This window comes from Camelus dromedarius, chromosome 23, assembly GCF_036321535.1.
Source record: "Camelus dromedarius isolate mCamDro1 chromosome 23, mCamDro1.pat, whole genome shotgun sequence".
Taxonomy (NCBI): Eukaryota; Metazoa; Chordata; class Mammalia; order Artiodactyla; family Camelidae; genus Camelus; species Camelus dromedarius.
Window position 1 is genome coordinate 26,941,976 of NC_087458.1, and position 24,058 is coordinate 26,966,033.

At 38.5% G+C, this 24,058-nt stretch overlaps 1 protein-coding gene across 3 annotated transcripts in view; it reads left to right on the top strand.

Moving 5' to 3' along the window:
* Positions 1-460: 460 nt before the first annotated feature.
* DHX9 (DExH-box helicase 9) overlaps positions 461-24,058 on the top strand; it is a 52,564-nt gene continuing 28,966 nt past the window's right edge. For 2 of the 3 annotated variants that reach the window (XM_031435617.2, XM_031435618.2), the window contains exons 1-7: positions 461-601; positions 4,061-4,191; positions 8,525-8,665; positions 19,188-19,299; positions 20,280-20,392; positions 20,991-21,139; positions 23,500-23,546. In XM_031435617.2, the coding sequence (XP_031291477.2) occupies positions 4,081-4,191; positions 8,525-8,665; positions 19,188-19,299; positions 20,280-20,392; positions 20,991-21,139; positions 23,500-23,546 (673 nt within the window). In that variant the 5' untranslated portion in view covers positions 461-601; positions 4,061-4,080. Of the gene's footprint in view, positions 602-4,060; positions 4,192-8,524; positions 8,666-19,187; positions 19,300-20,279; positions 20,393-20,990; positions 21,140-22,537; positions 22,675-23,499; positions 23,547-24,058 lie in introns of those variants that run through there. The other variant, XM_031435620.2, reaches the window with a different exon arrangement.

Here is a 24,058-nt window from a genome sequence, read left to right on the forward strand (position 1 = left end):
GCAGGGTTCCTTCCTTCCTGAGCTTACTTCTCTTTCAGGAGACATTCGCGTTAGAGTATCTGAACCACTACAGTAACAATGCCTATTATGTGCCAGGTACTGCGCTAAGGTCCCTTCACATGCCATCTCATTTAATCATCCCAACAACCCTAGAAAGTTTGCACCTGAGGTTTCCGGTTCTGTCTTCGAAGGGCACCTCATCTACCAGGGGTCCCTATGATAGAAGCTGCAAAACATTTTGCTGCATCAAAATGCTATAAATCCCTAACGCCCCCAAAACGTTCAAAAGTAGGTAGCTCACGGCAGGAAGAAGCCGGGTGGGGGTGCAGCCAGCAGGCACAGAGAGTCTCCCAGGCGACGGGACGCTTCCAGCCGCTAGGTTGCCGTAGCCCCTCCCCGCCCCCGGGGCGCCCTCGGGCCCAAGCCCGCTTTCTGCGCATGCGTAGCGCGCTGACCCCGCCCCCTTGGCGCCGCGGCCGGAGCCATTTCGCCGCCGCCTCCATGCAAGTTGAGGTGCGCTCGCCGGTTGTCTGTGGGGAAGACAGGCGTCGCGGACTATCCTGAGAGGGCTGTGCTCTCGGGCACTAGGAGGCGGACGCCGGTAAGGAAAGCCGTCCTTGTCACCCGTTGGGGCGGCAGGGGTGCCCGCGACTCTGCAGCCGGGCTTTGTTGCGAAGCGCGGGCCGGGTGGCGGGTGGGGGGAGGGGGAGGGGAGCCGCCCCGCTGGGTTCCCGGATTGTGGGCTGCGGGCTGCTCCCCGCGCCGCGCTGCTCGGGGCCGCCATGGGGCCCCCAGTTGTTCGCCAGCCGTTCGGGGTCCCACTTCCTCCCCCGGCCTGCACGCGGGGGTGGCTCTGTTGCCGCGGCGCGGAAGCGGGGGTGAATCCCCTGGGGGTGGGCCCGCCGAGGCGCCACCCATGCCAGGATCTCTTCCTTCATTCATTTGTGCCACAAGCAGTGGGTGCTGTCCTGCAGGCGTGGATAGAGCAGTAAGCAGGTTAGGCATGGTCCTGCCCTTCCTTCCCGGGGGTGGGGGTGGGGGGGCAATAGGCAAACATGCCTGCAGGTTTAGGTAAAAAAATCGTGAGAATGAGCGTAAAGAGAGAGAGCTACTTTACACAGAGTGGAGGGAAAGGCTTTTTTGAGGAGGTAGAGATCTTTGAGCTGATGTCTCCGGAATGCGTCAGCTATGAAGATGCGGAGAAAAGCAGATGTCCACTGAAATAAATGCACCGCCTGAAAGTTGAAAGTTATGTTTTATTTGGCGGACATTTCTGAGGACTCACACCCCTTCGACCGGGTTGACAGCCTCCCAGGTCGCTCTGAGGGACTGCTCCAAAGAGATAGGGGAGGAGCTAGGATATATAGGAGTTCTACAACAAAGACCAGGCAGTCCGAACATTAAAAATTACTTGTTAACTGAAGAAAGCCAGACATCTCAAGTTAAAGAATTTAGCGCTGCTCTATGTATGGGAGGGAGCAAACATTTGGGCTTATTGAAGTCATTCCTTTGACAAGCATTTAGCTATTTAGGGCCAGTATCCTGTCCTTCATATTTTAAGTCCTCTCAGGCTGCAGAAGCTGAGCTGCAAGCTTATCTTCACTGTGAGGGGTGGTGGCAGTGACTGATGATTTGATGGCTTTTACTGATAGGGCTTGCAATATTTTTGGTTCACACAGAACAGAGAAAGAAGGGATTAGTTAGTGCTTACTGGCCGAGATCGGAAGGAAACCGAAAAAAGGCCATGTGACTGGAATGTGGCGAGAAGAATGGAGGTAGTGTAGCCAGAGTGTGGGAATTGCTTAGGGCGTTATTGTTTTTCTGCAGGTGTGCGGTGGTGGTGGCAGGGGAAATGGAGAGAAGCGAATGGATTGGATGATGTTTTGGAGGCAGAAGTGCACGGTAGATCAGGACTACCTGGCTTGAAATTCTGGGTCTCCCAATAAGGAGCTCTGTCTCCTGGGGCAAGTTATTCTTTGTCTCAGATTACTCTTCTGTAAAAAGGGAATGATAATAATAATGCACTTAATAAGGGCTCTACAGCAGATGGCTATGGAGAAAGATCTTTAGGGTGTGAATGAAAAATCCTGCAAGCCATATCGGTTAACAAAGAATGCTGAAGCCATCAAGTCAGCAGCCACTGCCGCCAACCCCCAGTGAGGACAAGCCTGCAGCCCAGCCTTTGCAGCCACTCACAGTGGTGCACTCTGAGGGGACTCACAGTAAGAAAGGACAGGATACTGGCCCTAGATAGCTAGATGCTTGTCAAAGGAATGAATTCAGTGAGCCCAAAAGTTTGCTCCCTCCCATACATAGAGAAGCGCTAAATTTTTAACTTGAAATGTCTGGTTTTCTTCAGTTAAAAACTAATCTTTTAATGTTCAGACTACCTGGTCTTTGTTGTAAAACTCCTATATATCCTAGCTCCTCCCCTATCTCTTTGGAGCAGTCCCTCAGAGCGCTCTGAGAGGCTGTCATCCCGGGCTCGAGTCCCCCCGCCAAATAAAACAACTCTCAATTTTCAGGCTGCGTATTTGTTTCAGTCGACAAGGGACTGGATAAATCCCAAGCTGTGACTTGCATAACTTGGTGGGTGGTGGTGCCATTTAGGAGATGGGAATTACTGGGATTGTCGGGAAGAGGTACAGGTTTGGGGAGGAAATTTAAAATTCTAATTTAACTGAGATTCCAAGTTAGGTATTCAAATGGGTACTTTTGTGCTGCAGTTGGATGAACTTGATTTTGGAGCATAAAGAAAAAAGACTAAACCTTCGGTACATATTTGAACATCATTCGCATATTGTTGATATTTAATATTATGGAGTTAGCTGAGACTACCCCGGGAGGAAGGAATTTGATAGTGTAGTTCTTCATGTTTCATGTTAGTCATTCACTCTGAGGGCTTGTTTTTTAAATCAATTATTTAGGGTTGGAATTTGTAAATAGATATTCAGCTTTCCATAGATTCTTAATAGAATGGTCCCCAGGGTTAACCTATGACTGAAGAATAAACTTTATACTAGGGTCCAGTTCGATGACACAACTTAGGTGCTAACAAAATGCTCTAGACATTAACAAGAGACACAGACAGTGCTAGCAGTGGGGTTTCTTCTGACATCACAGCAAACTAAATTTATAGCATATTTTCTCTGGTTCTAAATTTGGTCTCAAATACCTTGTTTGTAATTTAAACTTAAGTGCCATCTTTTGCTGTCGTATGAACTGGATTAGAGGGAGAGTGCCAACAAGTGTGGCATGTTGCATTTCAAGAAAACGTAATATCCTCAAATTTTAATAAATAACGAGATCCAAAGGAGAGACTTGGTACAAAATATTTAAGTTAACTGATTACTATTTTCAGTTTAAGTACTGAATACTTAATATTTATTTGGACTTACTAATATAATATTGCCTACAACTTTGAGGACAGTCTACTAAGAGACATAATCCAAGTGAGGATAAACTATTGGATTTATATACAAAATGATTCGTGACCATTTTTTAATATACTAGTTTGTGTTTGAATTGAGGCCTTCACAGTGGGTGACTTGGAAAAGTTACTTAAACTTTCTGTGCTCTAGTTTCTTCCCCCGTAAAAAAGATGATATAGTAGAATCTACCATATATAATGTTATCTATCGTTATGAGGATTAAATTAGTTAAAATACATAAAGTGTGTCTTGTAAAAAGTAGAACATTAAGTAAAATGTTTTTTAAAAAAAATATAAAAATCACGTGTAGTTACTCAAGGATAACCATTTGGATGGGAGGGAATGTTTCTTCTCCAGTCTTGATTTGTGTATGTGTACTTACTGTGTAGTTCAAATCATACAGTTTTGTGTCCTGCTTTTTCTTACATCATAGACCTTCCAATTATGCCATTAAAATTTCTTCATAGGCAGTGTTGATAGCAGCAGGATACTTAACCTAGTATCTGTACTATCTGTACTTAACCTAGATTTCCGGTGAATTCCAGTTATTGGTTATTTCCAGATTGGTAATTAACAATGTTTGTTCTTGTAAATAATGCTGTTTTTAACTAACTTGTTTTCTTTCTTAGGTCTGAAGAAGATTTGAATCATGGGTGATGTTAAAAATTTCCTGTATGCCTGGTGTGGCAAAAGGAAGATGACCCCAACCTATGAAATTAGAGCAGTGGGGAACAAAAACAGGCAGAAGTTCATGTGCGAGGTACTAAAAAAATACCATTTACATTTATGTGACTTTTGAGGCTTATTAGAAGAGTGTTTTCTGTTTGAAAATGTTAATGTGTTGTATGATGGAGAATTTTGTTTATTGTGACTTGCCTGCTATTCTATTTCATTGTAAATCTTTTTTTTTTTTTTTTAATAGATTTATTGCAAGGGTCTCACATGATTGTGGGGTTTGGCTGGGTATGTTTGGCTGGGTGGTCAGGGAGGGCAGGCTGGGCTGAACCTACTTTCTATAGGTAAAATTTCTGCTTTTGGGGAACCACAGCTCTCCTCTTAAGGTCTTTCAACTGATTGAATCAGGCCCATCCAGGTTATCTAGGATTATCTCCCTTAGAGTCAACTGAGTATGGATTTTATATATATCTGTGTATATACATATATATAATACATACGTATAGAAGCATAGTTGACTTACAATGTTGTGTTAGTTTCCCATGTCCAGGAAAGTGAGTCAGTTATATATACATACATTCTTTTTTTGATTCTTTTCCATTATAGGTTATTACAAGACACTGAATGTAGTTTCCTGTGCTACACAGTAGGACCTTGTCTTATTTATCTATTTTATATAAACTCCTAAATTTATCTCTCCCACCTCTTCCCCTTTGATAACCATAGTTTTCTATGTGAGTCCATTTCTTACAACTTACTTGTAAATAAGTTCATTTGGTTTTTTTTGTATTTTGTTTTTTGGGTTTTTTTTGTAAATTCAGCATGTAAGTGATATATTTGTCTTTCTCTGACTTCACTTTAGTATGATAATCTCTAGGTCTATCCATGTTGCTGCAAATGGCATTATTTCATTCTTTTTTTATGACTAATATTCCGTTGTGTATATACACTATACCTTCCTTATCCATTCATATGTTGATGGACACTTGGGTTGTTTCCATGTCTTGGCATTGTTAATAGTGCTGTGCTGCCATAAGCAAACATTGGGGTGCATGTATCATTTTGAATTAGAGTTTTCTCCAGATATATGCCCAGCAGTGGGATTGCTAGATCATATGGTAACTCTACTGTCAGTTCTCAAAGGAATCTCCATACTGTTCTCTATAGTGGCTGCACAAGTTTACATTCCCACCAACAGTGTAGGAGGGTTTTTTCTCCACACCTTCTCCATCATTTATTATTTGTAGACATTTAATGATGGACATTCTGACTGGTGTGAGGTGATACCTCTTTGTAGGTTTTATTTGCATTTGTCTAATAATTAGCAGTGTTGAGCATCTTCTCATGTGCCTGTTAGCTATCTGTGTCTTCTTTGGAGAAATGTTCATTTAGGTCTTCTGCCCATTTTTTTGATGGGCTTGTTTGTCTTCTTGATACTGAGCTGTGTGAGCTGTTCATATATTTTGGAAATTAATCCTTGTCGGTGGCATCGTTTGCAAATACTTTCTCCTATTCTGTAGACTGTCTCTTCATTTTGTTTATGGTTTTCTTTGCTATGCAAAAGCTTTCATGAGGTCCCATTTATTTATTTTTCTTTCATTTCTAATACTCTAGGAAATAGATCCAAAAAAATATAGCTGCGATTTATGTTAAAGAGTGTTCTGCCTGTGTTTTTCCTTTTAGGAGTTTTAGAGTGTTACATTTAAGTCTTTAATCCATTTTGAATTTATTTTCTATAGTGTTGGAGAATGTTCTAACCTCATTCTTTTACATGTAGCTGTCCAGTTTTCCCAGCACCACTTATTGAAGACACTGTTCTTTTCTCCTTGTCTTAAATGCATGGGTTTATTTCTGGGCTTTCCATCCTGTTTCACTGATCTTTGTGTCTGTTTTTGTGCCAGAACCATACTGTTTTGATTATGGTAACTTTGTAGTATGAAGTCAGGGAGCATAATTCTTTCTCAAGATTATTTTGACTATTCAGGATCTTTTGTGTTTCCATTCAAATTATAACTTTTTTTGTTCCAGTTCTGTGAAAAATGTCATTGATAATTGGATAGGGTTTGCATTGAATTTGTATATTGCCTGGGTGATATGGCCATTTTAACATTGATTCTTCCAATCCAAGAACACGGTATCTTTCCATCTGTTTGTGTCATCTTCAGTTTCTTCCATCAGCATCTTACAGTTTTCAGAGTACAAGTCTTTTGCCTCCTTAGATAGGTTTATTCCTAGGTATTTTATTTTTGATGAAATGGTAAATAAAATTTTCCTTAATTTCTTTTTCTGCTATTTCATTGTTAGTGTGTAGAAATGCAACAGATTTCTGTATATTACTATTGTATCCTGCAACTTTACTGAATTCACTAATGAGCCCTAGTAGTTTTCTGATAGCATCTTTAGGATTTTCTATGTATAGTATCATGTCATCTGCAGACAGTGGCAGTTTTACGTCTTTTCCAATTTAGATTCCTTTTATTTATTTTTCTTTTCTAATTGCTGTGGCTAGGACTTCCAGATCTATGTTGAATGAAAGTGGCAAGAGTGAGCATCCTTGTCTTATTCCTGATCTTAGAGGAAATGCTTTCAGCTTTTCACTGTTGAGTATGTTAGTTGTGGGTTTGTCATATATGGCCTTTATTATGTTGAGGTATGTTCCATCTGTGCCCACTTTCCGGAGAGTTTTTATCATAAATGAATATTGAATTTTATCAGAAGGTTTTTCTGCATCTGTTGAGATGATCATATGGTTCTTATTCTTCAGTTTGTTATTGTGGTATGTCACACTGATTGATTTGTGGTTATTGAAAAATCCTTGCATCCCTGGGATAAATCCCACTTGATCATGGTGTACCATCCTTTTAATGCATTTGGAGTTGGTTTCCTGGCATTTTGTTGAGAAATGTTGCATCTGTGTTCGTAAGTGAGATTGGCCTGTAACTTTCTTTTTTTGTGATATCTTTGGTTTTGGTATCAGGGTGATGGTGGCCTCATAGAATGAGTTTGAAAATGTCCCTTTTGTTCTCTTGTGATTTGGTGCCTATCTATATAGTGTTACGTATGGATTCCTTTTTCTTTTTGGTGTGTATGTCCATTAGAGGTTTTTGGTTTGTGGTTACCATGAGGTTTTGGAATAGTGATCTATCTATTTAAGGGCTCAGGAAGTCTTTGGGCAGCTTGTGTGCTGTTGGAGGGGAATGTGCCCCCACCTAGTTAGTTGTTCAGCCTGAGGCGTTCCAGCACTGGATCCCACAGGCTGTTGAATGGGGCCAGGTCTCGGTGCTAATGACCCAAGCAAGGTGTCAGCCTCCAGGAGAGTTCATGCACGTAAACACTCTCCAGTATGTCTGCCACTGTGTCTGTGTCCCCAGAGTGAGCCACAGCTGCCTCCCCAGGAGACCCTCCAAGACGAACAGGTAGGTTTGGCCAAGCCTCCTACGAAGTTACTGCTTTTGCCCCTGGCCTGCCGAGTGTGAGATTTTGTGGGCGTCCTTTTACAGTGAAGTCTCTCTTTCCCCCAGTACTGTGGAGCTCCTGCAATTAAACTCTGCTGGCCTACGAAGCCAAATGCTCTGGGGGCTCCTCTTCCCGATGCCGGACCCCCGAGCTGGGGAGTCTGCTGTGGGACTCGGAGCTCTCACTCCTGTTGGGGAACCTCAGTGATATAATCATTCTCGTTTGTGGGTTGCTGCTTGGCAGGCGGTGGGTGTGGGATTTGATTATGTCCTGAGTCTGCCCCTTCTACCCATCTCGTTGAGGTGCCTTCTTTATGTCTTTAGTTATGGAAGATCTTTTCTGGTAGGTTCCCGTCTTTTTTATTGATGGGTGTTCTGCGGTTAGTTGTGATTTTGGTGTTCCTGGGAGCAGTTGAGGTCCGGTTCCCTCTACTCTGCCTTCTTGGCTGTCAGCCCTGAGTGTGTAAATCATTTTCAAGTGAGCATTAACTTGAAACAATCTGATAGGTAAATTATTCTCATTAGAACATGAATCTCCCACAGCTCCCACCGTACCAGTAGTGCAGATTAGAAAAGCTGGGTCAGCTGTTCATAACTCTGGTAGAAAGTAGATCAGCTCTTGTTTGCTTCAAGTCAAAGTGCTTTAGGATAAATACAAATATAGAGCTTGTTCTTGGGTCTCATAAAATTTTAATGTGGAACATTCTGTTACATGAGAAGAAAGTATCTGAGCCGTGTAAATTAGCATTCTTTTTCTTGGATTAGCTTATCATTGGCCAACATGATTCAAGCTTCTTTATAAGACAATCCATGAATTCTTTTAGCTGTTATTTTCAGTGTGTTTACAGGGTATATCTCTAACAGTTAACTATTATCCCTTAAGGGACTAGTGAATTATGAATTTTTAAATCTTTGAATTACCCAGGTCAATTTCTTAATGTATTTTTCTCTTGACTGTCAAAGGTCCGAGTGGAGGGATACAATTACACTGGCATGGGCAATTCCACCAATAAAAAAGATGCCCAGAGCAATGCGGCCAGAGACTTCGTTAACTATTTGGTTCGAATTAATGAAGTAAAGAGTGAAGAAGTCCCAGCGGTTGGGGTAAGTATGGCCGAGCGCTTGAGACATGCATTGTGCAATTATGCTCATCCAGGGTGATCATTCTTCACTGTTGCTTTCAGATAACGTATTAATGTGTTCCTTAGTGAACCTTGGCATCTTGTTTTCACAGAGAACTAGGAAGAGTTCCTGAAGGTTTGGATTTCATTCTCATTATGTACCTGACTTGTGGGCTTGGGAGAGTCCTTTAGTCTGTGTGTCTTACGGTTTTATATATTTCATTCGTTCATAAGCTGATTTTTCACATTTTTCCTATTGTTTTGTGTACTTCCAAAGATAACATTTTAAACAGAATATAAAAATTAGTAACAATTTAACATTAGTAAAAAATTAGTGACTTTAGTAAAATTAGTAGAATACAATGTTTTCTCCCGTTGACGCTTAGCTTTGAAAAGGTAATATTTAGTGCATTGGAATGTCATCCTTGTGTTTTTGAGATCATGATTATTTTAATTGTGAATATGCAACAAAGACCCCTTTTTGGTACTGTTTTTAAGAAATAAGCTTTATCATTAAAAAAATGAAAATACTAAGTTTCATAAAAATAAGAGGTATTTGACATTATAGAAGGATTCACATTATGATTTAAGTAGATCCTTTTATGTATTACATTAAAGATCCAGTAAAACCTTGGGAATAATATATTAATTTTAACATTTTTTACTGAGTTTTTGTATTCTGACTTGCTTATAAAGGTAAAAATGTTTTATTTTCTTCCATTGCTTTTATCCAGAAATTAAGAGATTTACTTTCCTAGTATATTGTACCACAAGATAACTTTAGAATTTTCAGTTACATTGGTTGAAATGGAGGGATTGGACAAGATGACCTTGAAGATTCCTTCTGCTGTGAAAGGAATGTTGCAAATATCTTCCAAATATTTGAAAACATTTGGTATTTGCTCTATCTGTTTTAGCCTTTTCCCCTCTCTTGTAGTATAGGTTTGCCAGTGACAAATTCTCTTAAATTTCTTTTATGTTAAAGTATTTTTACTTTATCTTCTGTCTTGAATATTATTTTGCACTGGATGTAGAATTCTGAGGTGCCAGTTTCTTTCAGCAGTTTAATTTTCCATTGTTATCTTACTTGCATTGTTGTCTGATGAGAAGTCAGCAATAATCATATCAGTTCTTCCTGTACGAAATGTGTTTTATTTGGTTGCTTCCATTTTTTTCTTTATCTTTGGTTTCCAGAAGTTTGATTGTGATGTAACTAGGTGTGGTTTTCTTTGTACTAATAATGCTTGGGGTTTGCTGAGATTTTTGACTGTGTATTTTTAAGTCCTTCACCAAATTTGGGAAACTTTTGGCTATTTTTTTTTTTAAATGTTTCTTCAGTTTTTCTCTTCTTTTCTGGGACTTTCATGTTATGTATGTTAAACCTTTTATATTATCCCAAAGGTCCTTGAGGCTGTCTCATTTTTTTCCTTTCTCTCTGCTCTTCAGACTGGATGATTATATGTGTGTGTGCATATATATATTCACCATATATTGAAGAGAATCAATTTCTTCTATATTTCTGGTGGCATTTCTTTTTCATTTATTGTAAGAATATGTTTATAATATGAATGTGAGTTTGTTTTATGTCATTGAGCATAGTTATAATAGCTGCTTTAAAATCCTTGACTGCTAATTCTAACACCTGGGCCATTTCAGGATTGGGCTCTGTTGATTGTGCTTTCTCTTGAGGTTTTTCCTCTTTGTATGTCAAGTAATTTTGGATTATATGCTGGGCATTGTGAATATTACCTTGTAGAGATTAAACAATATTATTCCTCCAAAGAGTATTTCTTTTGTTGTTGTATTGTCGAGTAGTTAATTTGGACTCAAACTGCAAACACCATTTTTTGAGTAACAGCTTAGATCACACTTCCGTTTTCTGATCCTATGTTAAGGAGTCTTCGAATTTTTCCTGTATATATGTAGTTCAAGGGTTAACCAGAGATTTGGGGAGTTTATACACAGAATTTGAGCTTCCTCCTTTCCTTTCCAGGATTCCCTTCTCACTTTGTAGCAGCTTTGGTTTCCCCAAATTTTTATCTTCTGATTCTTCAGGCCAGGAAGACTAGGTATTCTGTTGCGTTTTAGCTGCCTCACCTGATCTTCCTTCAGGCTACAAGGCATAATAAGCAAAAATTACATCCTTGCTATTTCTTGCTTTCTCATTTCAAGTTCCTTCTAGAATCTGCCAGCTTTTGTTCACTTTTTAGTGCCTGCATGTAGTCGTAGTGACTTCATGTGTATTTTTGTTTTTGTATTTGTTTTCCTAGAGTTTGTTACCTGTAGGAGGATCAGTCTAGTAGAAGCTTACTTGGCCCTACCAGAAACGATACCCTATTCTCAGTTTTTTCATAACAGCATTTTAGCACATTCAGATCTTTCCCATTGAATGCTTTGACTATGCATTTCCTATTTTCTCCCTCACTTCTTCCAGCGACACTGGCCTTCTTGCAGTTCCTCAAATAGGCCAGCACCTTTTCCACCTCAAGACTTTTGTGCTTAACTATTCTTTCTGCCTAGATTGCTCTTCCCCAGCCATCCTGTTTGAAATTGCAAATCTGCTACCCTGGTACTTCTTACCTCCTTTCGCTGTTTCATTTTTCTCCATGGCACTTAGTTAAATTAGCTTAAAGCCCAGTTGACAAAAATCAGCTGGAGGTGATCTTGTCCCCCAGGGACATTTGGCAACATGTGAAAATATTTTTGTATTTTGTTGTTAGAACTGGAAGTGGGTGGCGGCTACATTGACATCTAGTAGGTAGAGGCCAGCCATACTGCTCAACATCCTGCAAGCACAGGATTGCCTCCTACAGCAGTTATCCAGCCCAAAATGTCAGTCGTACTAAGATCGAAAAACCCTCTTCTACTGTTTTCCCCCTTGATCCTCATATTAGAATGTAAATTCATGAGTGCAGGGGATTTTTTTGTCTGATTTTAGTTCATTGCTGTGTCCTTAGCATCTAGAATAGTTCCTGGCCCATATAGCAGGCACTTAAAAGTTTTTTTGGTTAAATGAATGAAGGAGGAATGGATGAATTTGGAGAAATACTAATTACAGCACAAGCCAATCTCTACTTTGAGCTGCCATCTTTATCTCACCTCCCCATCCCTGCCAGGCCCTGTTTGTGTCCACTTCACTTGCTCTTTCACTCTGCAGATGGCACTTGCCCAAGATTACCTGTTTCTAAGTGCAGAGGATACTTAAGTTTTTTATTGTGCAAAATGTCAAACATGTATCAAAGTAAGAATACGAATAATATTGTGAATCCCTGTGTTCCCATAATCCAGTTGCAGTACTTTTCAACATGGCCAATCATGATTCATCTCTAGTTTCTGTCTACCTTCTTCTAGATTATTTTGCAGCAAATCCCAGACATCTGTCATTCACCTGTTACTATTGCAGTTTGTATCTCTAAAAGATGATTCTTTTAAAAAAAAAACAGCAATTCTATTATCAAACCTAAAAAAAAAAAGTTAAGTATGGTTTCCTAAATGTCCCCAAATATACATACAACAGACCCACACTATAAATTCCAGTGCTACCACCAATAATACGATTACTGAAAAATTTAAATTTTTTTGTAGTTCTTATCATATTTAGGGTATGTCTCACTTACAGACATACAAATTACTGCCCTTTAAAGTTTGAAATAATTTATCTTGGTTATTATACTATCATCTCTGTACTTGAGTTCATTTGTTTCATTTTGCTTTTGATTTTTAGGGATTGGCTTTTTAAAATTAAATAATTATATGAAATATTTACATAGTTTTGATGTTAACAAAACTTAGAAAAGTCTGGCTTCTGTCTCTGCCTTCTCCATCCTTTTTCCAGTCTTCTAGTTTTCTGTTTTTGTTTTTTTAGTCTTTGGTCAACCTTCCTTTTTCTCATTATAAGCAAATAATGTGTATATTAATATCCCTTATCTCAACTCTTTCTTAACACTATTTTATTGTGTACACTTTTTTCTTTACCTACCTGTTTTTTACTTTCATGGTACCATAGTTTATTCAACTAGCCTTTATAGGTGGATTCCTGTTTCTTTTTACTGTTACCTATAATGCTGAAATGAATAGCCTATATATTATGCATATGTATTGTATTTTTGCTAGTCTCCCTATGGGAGAGATTCCTTGAAATGAGACTGCTGGATCAAAGGATATATGCATATGTGATTTTTTTTTCTTAGTTGAAGTATAGTTGTTAATTTACAATGCTGTGTTAGTTTCTGGTGTACAGTGTAGTGATTCAGTTATACATGTATGTGTATATGTTCTTTTCCACATTCTTTTTCATTATAGGTTATTACCAGATACTGAATATAGTTCCCTGTGCTGTACAGTAGGACCTTGTTTTCTGCATATGTGAGCTTGCAAGCAGTTACCATTTTCTCTCTCCATAGGATAAGGTTGTATTATTTTGCATTTCTACCAGCAGTGGTTCTCAACAAGGGGCAATTTTGCCCCCCACCACAGGGGGCAATTTTGCCCCCCACCACAGGGGACAATTGGCAATATCTAGATGCATCTTTGACCAAGGGGGAGGAGGGTTGCTACTGGCATCTAGTGGGTAGAGGCTAAGGATATTGCTAAACAATATCCTGTTCAGGACAGTCCCCCACAAGAAATTAAGTGGCCAAAGTGGTGGTGTCAGGGTAGAGAAACCTGGGTCTGCAACATCACCACCGCTGGATTTTTGTCCATCTGTTGTAGAAATGTCAGTGTACCTTTAATTTGCCTTTCTTTTATTCTGAATAAAGTTGAAGATCTTTTGGCATTTAAGTCCCATGTATTTTCAATGAACTTGTTCTTACAGCTAACCCCTTTTTCTGTTGAATTCTTGATCTTTGTTTTTAAGTTATTTGCAGTTAGCTGTATTAACCCTTCATCTGTGATATGTCACAAGTATTTTCCCCCAGTTTGTCCTTTATATCTTAATTTTTGCTCGTGGTATTTTTTGCCGTACCAAGAAAAATGTTCTTAGTGTAAACTGAATACTCCTTTACTCCCCTTGCCTAATCAGCATTCAGCTTTATTGTGCCGTCTCTACACACTCTTCCTTTGTCTTCTCGAGCACCCATTTTTCTTGATGTTCTTCCTGTCTTTCCCACTGCTGCTTAACTTTTTCATCATCCCTTCACTTAGTAGGGTGTGGTCCCATACCCTTAAGTCTAAGTATTCCATCCTGTCGTTATCCCATCCTTTGTCCATCCTGCTCTGTGAGCTTTGCATTCTGTCAGGTATTGGTACTTGTATCTTTTTGTAATGAATGTATCAATTCTCAACATTTCCTTAGGCTAAATCATAATTAATCTTCTGTTATTACTTGACAGGGAGCCATATATTCCTTCATCTTGAATAAGACCTTTAATCTCAATAGATCAACTTTAAACAGGCATTCCGAAAGACAGAGTGACTACCGTGAGAATTCATGAAAGTTCCCTGTGCAATTCTTTCCTTAACCTTGAATTTTTGAATTATGTATAGTGAGCAGTCTTTCTGGCGTTGCTTCCTTCTATTAGATGAAAATCTTTTTGGGTTTTGATGGGGATTTTGTTTGATTTATTCATAGGAACAATATGCTCTCTGAAATAGTGAACCTATATTGCCACCTGTTTTGGGCGGGGGGTTGGTCACACCAATCAGTAGGTGAGTATATGTTGAATATTATAAATTCTTAATGTGATATTGCAAGATTATCAGAATTCTTGAACCATTTTACATTTCAGTGTATCACTTATATCAACAGAGTTAGTATTTTTGGTGCTGTTTTTAAAAAATTATTTGTTAATTTGAGAGATAAAGATAGTATGTTTTAATTTGTATTTAGTATTAATAGGTCTCTTCTAAATGTTTTATCTTTTCATTTGTATTTCTTTAGTTATTAATAAGTTTCTTTCTTCTAAGTGTTATTTTTAACTTCCTTGTTTGGATTATCTCCTCGCTTATCTATCAGTAGTTTGTGTTTTACTAACTGTAAGTTCTAGAATTAAAAAAAAGTGTTTTTTACAGTAATTAGTATATGTTGATTGCAGAAATTTTGGAAACAAAGATTACAAAAAGATGACATAAATGAACTATTGTATTGCCAGTGTTGCTAAAGTCTTTGTATTTTTATTTAGATATTTAAAAGTGTATTTTAACATGATGGTACACATTATTGCATTTACTATTTTATAACCTCCTTTTTTCGTTTAACATCGTAAACATTTTCTTGTTTTATTAAGTGTTCCTTAGGCAGAGCCAAGGTTATACACAGTGACACACTTTTAATACCCTTTCCTGCACCTTAAATCTTAATTGATGAATAAATGTAAAAAAAAAAAAGGAAATCTTCCCTGTGTTAGTTAGGGCTGCTGTAACAAAGTATAGTAGATTGGTGGCTTATAAACAAGAGAAACTTATTTCTCACACAATCTGTAGGCTGGGAGGTGTAAGCTCAAAGTTCTGTCTGATTCAGTATCTGGTGAGAGAGCTCTCTGCTTTATTTTTAATAGGGGCACTATACCCAATTAGGGGGGCTCCACCTCATGGCCTAATTACCTCCCATAGGCCCCAGCTCCTAGTACTGTCACATTGGATGTTAGGGTTTCAATATATGAATTTGAGGAGACACAGGCATTCAATCCATAATACTCCCTATCACTGGAAAATAGGAGGTTGGTTGTCCCAGTAAAAAACCTCGAGGAAGAAATTTTTTAAGTTGATGTAGATAGGTGGAGTGGAATTGTGGCCCTGGAGTGGGCAAGGTGGTGGAAAGAGGAAACACAGGTCAGCGTTGTGACACCAGGGCTGACCACTGCATATTTCCGGGGACCTGCTTGTTAAGGCTGTCCCAAGACTAGGCTATACTTTGTCTCCACAGCCTAACCTTGGAGGGGGTATCATGCCTCAAGCCCTGTGCTATGTGTATAAAATAATCTTTTAGTCAGAAAGATTGAAAGTAAAGACAAAGTGTACAGGCAAATGAGATACAAAATAAAGTAGGAGTACCAATATTAATATCACAGGAACCTTTAAGGAAGGAAGCAGACAAGACAGACATCATCTCACAGTGTCCCAATGTGTCTAGCATTAGAAATGCTGGTGTATATATTGGTAAACTAAGTGGTAATGTGAACAGGTAGCAAAGGGACCAAAAAGTTCCAGACACTTGGAAATTTGAACACTAAGTTCTAAATGAAAGTTTTGAATTACAATTACAGACTATTTAGATAACATTGTCTATCAAAACCCTGGAGAGCTAGAGGAATAGTCATTTATTCAAAGGAACAGCATCCAATGCTTTTATTATTATGTAAGGAATAGTTTTTTAAATGAATGAAAAAATAAGTTTCGACTCAGAAAGATACACCAGATAAAACAGGAAGAAATTAATAATGACAAAATCATCTTGCTGAGTTAGAAAAAAAAAAGTAAAAGTGATAAGTAAAAATTGTGAATTCTCTTTGTAAAAGAAATAAAATAGTCCATCCCAAGTCTAATAAAGAAAAAAGTAAATACTATAGATTCCTAGATAAAATCAAAGAATCAAAAAGCCACGTGGTTAGATTGGTCTGGAAATTGAGAATGTTTTGTATTTTAGAAAAGTAATGTGGTGCACATACCATATCTTATATGACATTCAGCACATTTGAATTAGAACCTTGTAATCAGACTTTCTTAACTACATCATGATGAGTTTAGAAGAGAAATATCTACTCGGTGGTCAACTTAATAGAGGCTTTAAAAAAATTTTGACTAAATTAAATGATTATTACCAATAAAGTACTTTGGAAATGGAGTAGAAAAATACTTCCTGACGTGCTAAAAGGCATCTTCTAAAAATAACAGTAAGCGCTGTTCTAAAAACAAGCCCTAGGGCGGTGCCGCCCAAAGTGTTTGTTACAGTTTGTGAGGAGGGAGGTACAGAAGTGAAGCATTTGGAAATTCTTAACAGTTTTGACAGCAAACGTACATTTGTTGAGTCTAATAAGTAGAAAATTTGCACTTGTATTTTGTATGCTTTTCTGTTTCATATTTCTAGCAATTCATTTTTTAAATACTTTACAAAAATATTGTTCCCAGTGGATTAAGGGGGGATCTCAAAGCCAGTTCTTCATCACATACAGTTTGAGATACCCTGCACTAGGGGAACTTCTGTTAAGTTAACAAGACCGAGGTGTCCACTGTCAACCACAATACTTAATATAATGCAGTAAATAAGAAGAAATTAAAGGGACGTGCAATATAATAGAAAGAAATGAGGTATAAATATTATAAAGAATTTGATTGGAAAAATATTTGACTATAATAGTAAAAATTATAACAGAATTAAGAATGTGTAGTTTGTAGGACCTGTAAGAACAATACAGCAGATTTTCACTGAAGAATGGCATCAAGAACTCTTAAAAGAGTCTGAGATTTTACCGTGCTTGCAAGCTGACAGTTCAGACTGGCAGGTTCATAGATGCCGGCAGAAGACACAAGACTTATGAATCAGAGGCAAAGGATGTTATTACTCGGGGGATAGCAGGCAGCGTGAGCTTTGTGTTTGCATTGGCGTACCCCCATTGTCCCTAAATCCCGTGGGGGACAGTGTGGAGTGGGTCCAGGTGGATACTGAGGACACAGTGGGTTTGTATCACAGCTGAGGCACTTTGAGCTTGGGGAATTCCCAGTCTTACAAGGGGGCTACTGGCAAACCTACCACCTAGCTTTATCATTGTTTTAGGAAACAAGCCCCCCTCCTACCCTAGAGGAAGATATTACCTCCATCTTCCATAGTTATTTGCTATCCAAACATGCTTGAAGAAGCGTTTAAATAAGACTTGCAGAAACAAGATATCCGATCTCTGGAGAATTGTCTCAGCAGATAGAAGACTTGATGAAATGTAGAGCCATGCCCTGTTTCTGGGTGGGTGGTTGTGTTATTTTAAGATGTCAGTCAGTTCTCCCTGAGTAAGTTACATAAATTTAACATATTATTTGATAAATTAGACTAAGCTAATTAGGAAAAATAATTGCTAAAGAATACCCAAGAAAAACTGAAAGTTAAAAATACTAGTCACTCCTATCACATATTACTAAAGAATTTTAATTATTTTAAATCTACTGTAACTAAATTTGCATGACACTAGCTTCAAAATGGGAAGGGGAATGTGTGTGTGTGTGTGTGTGTGTGTGCGTGTACACGAACATAATGTAGGACAGGTCTCAGGATAGGGAAGGCCATTTGTGGAGGATGTCACAAGCAGAAACCAGATTGGACTGCAGAAACAAAGATAAAATAGCATTAAGCAGCATTTAACAGAGTTGAAAAGGACAAACAAAAATTACTTGCAACTTGTATAAGAGTGAATAGCACTGAAATAGTAAATTCTTAGAAATCAGTGAGAATGATGAATATCCTGATAGAATAATGGGCAAAAAAAAATGTAAATGAAAATGATAGGTTGCCGTAACAAAAAATAAAACTAATACTGGTTGGTACAAGTGTAAGACACATGCTGTAATTCCCAGAATAGGTGAGGATATGGGGAAATAGATTCTCATATGTCATGCTAGTGTAAGTGTGAAAGTCAGCAAGCTTTCTGTAGAGCACTGTGATGCTTTTTTAAATGTTGATGCCTTTTAACCCAGGGATTCACTTCTATGAATTTTTCCTGAAAGAAGTAAGCCAAAGTGCAAAGAGTTTATGGCAATACTGTTCTATGATTAAAGATTGGCTACAATCGAAATGTCCGTTAACATGGTATTGCTTGAGTTCTGTATAGTAGCATCCGCACAACGGATTTGTAAGTCAGTCAGATACATGTAGATCAGTATTTAAAGTAGAAGATGTACATAAAATGGTTTGTATTTGTCTTGGAACTTGGTGTTCCCTCTCTCTGGAAACCTCTTCTCCCAGATATTCTTAAGAAGTTGGCTCCGCACTTGCTTCCTGTCTCTTCTCATGTCGCCTTGTGAGTGCAGCTCTGCCTGTTCTCGGTGTTCAGACGGTGTTCTCCCACAATCCCCGTTTTCCTTTTCTGGTGGTATTGTATCATACTTAACGGGCCACGTGACTTGTTTATTTAGCTCTGTGAGAATACAGAATTAGAGTGTAGATACTTGAATGTAGCTCTGTAAGTACAGAGTATCTGTTTTGTTCCTTGTTTTACCCCCAGTACCCATAGCAGTGTCTGTCAGAAGGAAGTCTCCTAACAGATGCTTCTTGAAAGTTGAACATATTTATAAAGATATTAAGTGGAAAAGGTGAAATTATAGCACATACTGATCCCACTTTGGGAAAATTCATTCATCTAAATAATTATGTAATCTCCAGGTGGAAAATTAATTTTTTTTTACTACCCTTACCCTCTCTTTTGCCTGAAGTGAGAATATAACTGTTTTATAATCACTGAAACAAGATGTTAATATTATGGAGAGACAAGGGCTGACACATGGGCCTCCTCTAAGCATAAAGGATTTAGCAGTCTCTGGAGGCAGAATTACTGACACCGCCTTGACTTTGCCTATTTCAGGTGGCACCTCCGCCCTCAATTACTGATACACCTGACACTACAGCAGATACTGGGGGAGGTTTACTGACAACCATGGGAGGACCTCTTCCTCCACATCTGGCTCTCAAGGCAGGTAAGGGACTTGCATGTGTGCACACGACTGAGAATAAGATAGACACAGTCTTGGTTGATCACTGTCTCCCTTTCTCACTTGGATAGATTGAAGTAATGGTACTAAACATAGTGTTGAGAGAGAGAACCCAAGGCCTTCGTAAATCTGCAAATACCACCAGATTACTTAATCTCTCTAATAAAGAGGTACAGCTTAATTCCTTGTTGTCATTAGCTTTTACTAGTTTTTGAACTCTAGATAGATTTTGCACAGAACATTTGGTTAAAGGGTCTTATTTACTGCCGTTTCTTGTTTTTAACTTAATTCTATCAGATACGTTGTAGGCTTGTTTGTTTGCCTTATGAATCCCAGTCACTGCTGAATTCTGTATATTACTAAAACTTTTATGTAGGCTAGATTAACTAGGATATTGGCCAAATTACCTAAGTCTCAGATCCAGTATTTATGAAACAAGAATAATGTTTGTATTTACTTCATAAGGTTGTTGTGAGGAGTAGTTTTTAAAAAGCATGTGCTGAACTTAATAGAATTTTAGTCAGTATTAACTGTTGTTTTTAGTTACTCTGCTTTCTCATCAAGATTCACTACTTTTTAACACCTTTTCAGCTTCTCCTCATTTAAATCTCTAGCACTAGCAGTTAGCTTTCTTTCAGGGTTGTCTTTAGCAAAGAAACAATTTTATCATTTAATCAGTTGTTACTGCATACGTAACAAAGTTAGTACATGTGGAAAGCAAAGCTGCACTGATGATGTATGCTGGATTACCAGCTACTTCTGATCATTACCAGTGGCATCCCCTGCATATGGAATGCTCTTTAAGTAAGTCGTAGAGATTTCAGGCCCACTTCCAAATAATTGAAACCTTGGATTTCTAATACTGGAGAGCTAAAATCTTAATTAGGAATATATATTTTTTTAAGATCTGGAATCTTCCTACAGTTTGATTGCTCAAGAGAACAACCGTTTTCTTCCCTTAATAGAAAACAGTTCTGGAGTTGGGGCCTCTGGCTATGGTGCTCCTGGGCCCACCTGGGATCGAGGAGCCAATTTGAAGGATTATTACTCAAGGAAAGAGGAGCAGGAAGTACAAGCGGTAAGGCTGTCCCCCGTGCTGCGTCTCTGGGACTGAGCTCACGGCAAGGCTTGAGACACTTGCAACTTAATAATTTGGTGATTGTTTTAAGTAGTTGTTTGAGACTCTTTGCTGACACAGGACACCATAAACCTGAGCAGACTGTTAAATCTGGTCACTAGAATTGCCTGTGGAATAAAACAGTGTTTATCCTGGTGGTGGAAGGTCTCCTCATCTGCTTTATGGAAAATGTAGTGGGCTTAGTAAGCTTCATTTCATGAGCACTCACAGTACAAGTGCTTTGATAAGACAGCTTACTTTTCCACTTAATACGTTTAAAATGTTAAAGCCAGCATAAAAAAATTGTTAAAGGTTTCTCAGGAACAGTTTAAATACAGCACGTTAACTACTAGCTCATTTATACACTAGGGCCATCAGATGGAGTAAAACCTAATTCTGGCTCAGTTTTGACTAGGATTAGAAACTATTGAAAAAAATAATAACTTTTGCATTATGAAGCATGTGGTACAAAGGTATTTTTATAAATGTTTGTACCTTAAATATGCATAGCTAAACTAAAATTTAGCACAGCCAAGTTTAAGTCTCATTGATTCCACAGACTCTGGAGTCCGAAGAAGTGGACTTAAATGCTGGGCTTCACGGAAACTGGACCTTGGAAAACGCCAAGGCTCGTCTGAACCAATACTTTCAAAAGGAGAAGATCCAAGGGGAGTACAAGTACACCCAAGTGGGTCCTGACCACAACAGGTTTGCTTGTTTCAGTCTTAACCTTCTATAGTAAGTTAGGGGTTTATATATTCATTGTTCCGTTTTTGTACATGTTATCTGGTTCAGTTTGTGGATTGATGGATTGTGAGAAGAAGATGTGTTATTTTGCACAAGAAAAATCGTCATTGATTTGTAATGTATAGTTGACCATGGTGTTCACTTATGAGTGTGATTTTTAGCTGTGTAAGAAGTTCTGCAAAAATCTGCTGTTTGTGTTGCTAGACTTTTAGGTTCTCATATGAATCTGAGAGGCAAAAATCACAGCCACAAGAGTGATGTGTCCATAATTGACTCGAAAAGTCCGCCAGTGGCAGTTTATCTCCTTGGTGTTGTTAGAAGTAGTCATGATGTTTATTTCTTTAATGGGTTGAGTTAGACACTTAGGTTTCACAGTCCTCAGAGGTAGATGGCTTTGCATCTAGAACCAAATTTCCCACCAGCTCTGATAGTTAACTACCTCTCAGGAGTCCTGTTCTTGAAGATTCAAGGGCTTATGTAAAGCTGAGACAGCTTCGTCTTTGTGAGTTAAATTAGCACACTTCTATTACATTTATAAAGCTGAACACAGACGGAGGAGGTGGTTCTGACAGTGGCAGTATGTTTCTCAGCCTGCTTGCTGTTCTTCCTGAGAGCGTTCCAGGGTGTGGTCATTGTTACTCCCGGGAAGGCTCATGTGGATTAGACCTTCTGGGGACACTGTGCTTTACTGGAAGGGAGGGAATGTTAAACTAGAAACATCCTGGATGATTTAATTTGCTGTCCTTTACTTGTATGAAATAAATTACTCAAAATATATCAAAAGTATTTTCCTTGAAAATCCAAGTGTTCTCCTTTGATGCATCTAGCAACCATAAAATAATTATTACTAAAATAAGACTTCAACACTGTGGTCAAAATGATATTCAGAGCATGGTTCCCCCTGCTTCCTGCTGTTTTGTTCAGTCCTGAATTCTTAAATACTTAATTTTGATGTCAGACTTTTTCAGCTCTCAGATTGTAAAGCAAAGATTCATTTGTTGATGACTTTTCTTTAATAGTTTGTTCTAAACTGATAGAGCTAGGTAACAGTGGTGATTTTAAGAGAAGTTAGATAATTTGAGTATGCCTGAAGCGTATTATAAACTTTTTTTAAATTATTTTTTAGAATCTTACTGACTTCTGATACAAAGAGTTGAAGGATTCAGGCTGTGACAAGGAGGGCACAGACAGCTGGGGGAGCTAGGACAGCCTCGCTTCTTGTATGTCCTTTGTTTAAAGGCGCAACAGACAGCGACACCAGAGGTCTGTGTTCACACACATGTGCTGCTGCTTAGGCTGAACTAAGCAATCACATGGGAAACTCATGTAAACTGATTTCTGGTGTCGCTGTTCCCCCAGGTGGAGGAGAATGAGATTGAGTGCTGACTTTAAGCCTGGCTGAGAAACATACTGGCATCGGTGTCATTAATGAAAGGGTGGATGTTGTTCCCCTGAAAGCCAGTGGCCTTTGACCCCTGAAGCCGCTGTGCCTGAAGGTCAGTTCACGAGAGGTATAGGAAGGAATCTAACGTTTATTTTTTTCTTAAGCCTCATCTAGCCGTATACTCAGCACACGGCACGATTGGCATATACCTGAGCAGTGAAGGATCAGAAAGCAGTTTTCAAAGGACAGTTTTTCCTTTATTAAAACCTAAATTTCTTCTCTTGAGTCTGCTAGAAATTTTAGCTATAATTTTCAAAAATATTTTGTCATCCAGGACCTGATTTAAATAATTGTGATACAAATAAGCTAAACTTTTGTTATCAAGGGCTGCTTCCAACTGCAGGCAGATACCAGACCCCTGCCTCAGAGCCACTGCCGTATGCACAGCGTTTGTATGCCCATGTGTATGTGTGTGTGCATATGTTCAGCTTCTCTTAACAGATTGAAATCGTTGGTGGGTGGCGCATGCAAAGGAATCCTAAAATAATCATGACTATAATTTAAAGAGTTTTAGGTCTGTTTTATTTCTTGGCCTCAAGCTTAGTGGATTCCTTTTCACTGAATGTGTTCTAGCTACTCAGACTGCAGCCTTTGGAATAAGAGTTGAGTAAGTAAGTACAGAATCAAGAGCCCTAACACTTTCTTTTCATGAACAATTGGCTCATCAACTTTGAGTATAGCTGTTTTGTGCCATGTTGTGCATTATTTGAAGTTCACATACTTCATTTGTTCTAGGATTAAACAGAAATGAATGTTGACAGTGATTTTTTTGCTGTGATTTGCCCAAGCAGTTGGAAAGCTTGCCAAATTTGGGAGTCCTGGATTTAGTAATTTCTAATAGTGGGATTTCTAACCTTGTTCATATATGTTGTTACAGGAGCTTTATTGCAGAAATGACCATTTATATCAAGCAGCTGGGCAGAAGTAAGTGTTACTGCTTCCCTAATATTCTGAATCGTGTATGGTGTGGTAATACTCACTTTAAAGTCTTGAGGCACATATATGTGAGTTTATTAATTTGAAAGAGTACATGATGTAAGGTAGCATTTAGGGTATTTTAAAATATTAGTAATTAAAGGGCCCAGTTTCCCATTTTTATATGTGGGAAAAAAAGATTGTACTAGGGTTACATTTCATAGGAGAAGAGATCGTAGGCTACTGAGGAACCTGCCAGTGTCAAAGAATTTTAAAACATTTTTTTAATCTTTCTATGTAAAAGCTAGAGTTCCTTCAGGTAAAACTAGCTAGATGACATTGAGAAAGGAGTATATCAAATGATAGGGTTGGAAAACTAAAAGTGGATGTGTAAGCGTTTAAGAGTCAATAGAGTCAAAAAAAGAAAAAGAAAATCTGCATTTCAGTTACTCCTTGGGTTTTATTAAACTACTCATACAATTCTTTAGTTAGTTTGTGAATTATGGACAAAATAAGATGCT